This window comes from Frankliniella occidentalis, unplaced genomic scaffold (assembly GCF_000697945.3).
Source record: "Frankliniella occidentalis isolate FOCC.00 unplaced genomic scaffold, Focc_3.1 Scaffold492, whole genome shotgun sequence".
In the NCBI taxonomy this organism is placed as follows: Eukaryota; Metazoa; Arthropoda; class Insecta; order Thysanoptera; family Thripidae; genus Frankliniella; species Frankliniella occidentalis.
Genome location: NW_026267610.1, coordinates 69,812 through 73,674, shown reverse-complemented (window position 1 = coordinate 73,674; position 3,863 = coordinate 69,812). Strand labels below are relative to the sequence as shown.

Genomic DNA, 3,863 nt, shown 5'->3' with positions numbered 1-3,863 from the left:
AATAAATCCTCCCTGCACAAGGCACAGGTCCCGCCGTCCAAGGCGGGGGGCGCACCGTCCAAGGTGTCACCCAAGGTGGGGGTTGCACCGTCTAAGGTGACACCCACCATATCGGCCTGGCGAAAACCAGAGATCATAGATTTAAGTAATGCTAAGCAGGGAACCGCAGGGAACCGGGGCGCCTCAAGATTTGGGCTTAAACATCACTCTTGAGGTTGAGTCCTGGAAAAGAATGTGATGAAATTAATTGTTTTAATACAAGTGCAGGGGTAATGAGGTATCTGCGCTTCTACCTGCAGCCTAGACGTCTTGGCGGGTGGTTCCCCAAGTGTACACCCAGAAAAGCCAGTTCTCGGTCGGAGAACATTGGTCTCGGTGTAAGAACAAAATGCACTCAAATATGACAAGAGCAGACAGCGCTCGAGTTGAGTGTAAAATGTTCTTGGGCAATGTGGAGTGCATTCTGCTCTTAGCTGCCGCTATTTTTCTTGACTTCTGATCTCGGTTCATGAACATTGCACTCCGTAGAAGAGTGAAAAACTCTCAAGTTTGGCTTTTCGCTGGTCTTGCCAGCGATCTACTGATTTCTCTTCAAACTTCAGGATTGAGAACATGTTCTTCTTATATTTGAGAGCAAAACATTCTCAGGGCTGAGTGGTACTTTAAGTAACCATGTTCTCTCTTTCGTGATATTATCAAAACACACAGTCTTCACGTAATTGTCATTGTGACCTTTTTTTTGAGTTTGAACACTGAGTCTAAAGTAGCACTCTTTTATAATATATTATGGCTATGCATGTGGTAATGTGAGACTCTACGTGTTATAGGTACCGAGGTTGGCCATATCCGCCTCCTATTCCTCCGCTCCTTGAGTTTTTCCCAAGTAGCCAATTTGTCAGATATGTTGTCAAAGTAATAATTATATGAATCCATTAAAAAACCACAGATTAGGAAAAAAGTATTGTTTTTATTGTTAGTGTTAAGCCATTACAAGTGCAGATACAATAACATGCACAATTAAACAAATAAGATACAAGGTACAAATAAGATACAAAAAATACAAATACAACAAAATTACAGACTATGTTTTAATGATACAGTCAAAATACTACCAATTTTCCTCTGCCAGAGAGGTGCAAAATATAACAAATTATTCTGGGCAATGCATAACACTTCACAAGTAGCTTCTGTTTCAAAGGCACAAATATGATTAATGTAGTCAACAGGACAAAATATACATTGTTATCATGGAGAATGATACTAGAAATTTTGCCAAAAGTAGGCAGCAAGTCACCAATTCTAGTAAGAACCACAGATCCTAATGTGTAAAGCGTGCCTGCCACTTTAGCAGATTTAACAGTGGATATGTTGTCAGTGGGATTTAAATTCAAAGTCGCGGCAATCACATTACCGTTTTCTACGAATTCTATCTGAGTACTATATACTTTTGAAGTTTCAGGGACGTTCGTAAAGATGTCGTTACGCATTAGTCTTTCACACTAATAGAGCTGAAATTTAATCGCAACTGAAAGAGCAAAATTAACCCTGGAGTTACTGGCATGGGCGTACATTCTGCCCCGCCTATGATTTCTTTCGCCTTTCAGTGCACTAATCAAAACCAATGGGCCAATGGGTTGGAAGACCTATTTGTTCCACCATGCTTAGAAGCTCCTTACCTCTGGCAAACCAATATGACTTGCTACCAGATATGCTTGAATTTCTATAAATTAATTTTTTAATCAAGGAAGGATCTCTCTGCAGTTCTTGCTTCAATTGGTCCAATGTCATGTTTTCAAATTCTGGTCGAGATCTTACAAATAAATTACCATTTCTTAATGCTGACCATCGCATAAAACTGTTTAAAGCAAAATATCTAAAACGATTGTGCTTTGAAAATCTATCATCCTTGTAACGCATTAGATGTTTAAAATAGTTTAACGAACTTGCTAACTGGTTTGTCCCTTTGCTCATGATTCTATTTCCTTTTGGAAATAAGCAAGGAAAAGCTTTGGCTATATAGGTGTCATCTTTAAATTCATTGATAGGCTCACTACTAATTGTGGGCCAAGATAGTAAAGATACCACTTGATCAGAACCAGTAGCTTTAGCCATAATTGGGCTACCAGATTCATAAATATCTTCCTCAAACTCCTTAGCCATTACATTTTCTTGAGATGTAGCAGATTCAACTGAATCATCTGATTCAGCTTCATTCAAATCAAACCCATTCAATAGCTCAAACACATTGCTGTATTCTGGCAATATGTCTATATTATCTTCAGAAATTACAACATCATAATAAAATGTGTTATTATTCTTAGGCCATTGCAAAGCATTTTTAACTTTAGATGATCTCACTTGGAAATCAACTGGGTTTAAATTCTTGGATGCTCTTACAGTCAGGACACAAGACAATTCATCTAGTCTATGGGGTAATTGTCGAGCAAATCCTTTAACGTCCTGCGGAAAATTTATGACATTTCCCTGATAACCCAGTTGATGACTCTTTAACTTAATAACAGACACAATTGGATGAACTTTTGCTATTAGCTGTTCCTCTATAAAGGTCAAATCTTGCAATTCTTCTGGTATATCATCCAGATGTAACTCAGAGAATTTCTCACATGTTTTCTTTGTATAAACACATGTCTGTTTACTGTCCTTCTTTTTATAAAACTTAGCATGGCATCTGTTACAAGTTTCCCATTCAAAAGAAAACATAATTTCATTAAATAATTTTTGGTATAAATCTAATTTTTCAACTGAACCATCAGATTCATTTTCTTCTGTAAACATGACTAAAAAACAAATAAAAAAATATTAGTCTCATAAAAAAATGCAGCATTATTACACAAAACAAACATTTTTACCTGATGCTAAATCTGCATTTCCTACAACAGGAAAATCAATCATCAACAGATCAGATATTGGGAGTCTGTCAAAGTTTATGGTTGGCACAGCTTTAGGTTTTAACCGATTCCTCCTCTTATTGGTAAACTGATCATCCTCAAGATGCTTGGCGCATAAAAAGTTTTGTCTGTGTAAATCTGCTGATGGTTTTTTCAGCAGATCTACATTTCCAGAACTACTAACCCACTCGCTGAAAAATTTATTGGTAATAACACATTAAATGTGCGCAAAAACTTTAAATAATGGGATAATTTTTTTTTAAATGGCATAAAAATAAAAGTGCACTTTATCATACCAACGGGAGTGGCTCGTTTCTTACTGGCACACTTTATCCAAAATGAATCCTTATTTATTGCTGTTATTATAAATTCATTTTGGCATTTGTGTGTCATTTACAGCACACTTGATCAAAAATATAAAATTATTTCATAATTATTTTTTTTTTTTTTTTGTTAAGGTCACACTTGCACCCCCAAATCTTTGTTTAACAACGTTGTTTTGACAACGTGTTTCTAAACATAAAAAAAAACTGTTTTAATTGAAAATATTCATGGCAAATTTATAAAGACATTTCGACACTTGAAACCTATACACACGGAATTCGTGGTGGCTCCGTATAAACACGCAGTTCCCGGGGGCTTGGTACAAACACGGAGTTCAGCAGGCCGCCGTATAGCGTCGTAACTATGTTTTTTGAAAATTTCGAGTTATAAGGTGCGTCGGATAGAGGAAACCAAGGGCTATCGATCAGCAAAACCCGCATTTTGATATGTTAATTAGTTCAAAAGTAATTCTGGTCTGAAAATTCAGCCGCCCATAAGGCGCAATGTAAATCTAAAACTTTGAAGCGCTATATCTTAGCCTGGGCCAAAAAAAAATCGGAAATCTCGTCGGTGGTTTTTCTGAAAGTATTTTCGATGCCGAGCACGATGGTCTTTGTCCGAACCCTCTCC

The 3,863-nt window shown here is 37.0% G+C and overlaps 1 protein-coding gene across 1 annotated transcript in view; it reads right to left on the bottom strand.

Moving 5' to 3' along the window:
• Positions 1 to 1,608: 1,608 nt before the first annotated feature.
• The window catches only part of LOC127751441 (uncharacterized), a 4,206-nt gene continuing 1,951 nt past the window's right edge, over positions 1,609 to 3,863 (bottom strand). The window contains exons 2-3 of the mRNA XM_052275014.1: positions 2,871 to 3,100; positions 1,609 to 2,798 (exon numbers count right to left, since the gene is read on the bottom strand). Of these exons, the coding sequence (XP_052130974.1) occupies positions 1,609 to 2,798; positions 2,871 to 3,100 (1,420 nt within the window). The remainder of the gene's footprint in view (positions 2,799 to 2,870; positions 3,101 to 3,863) is intronic.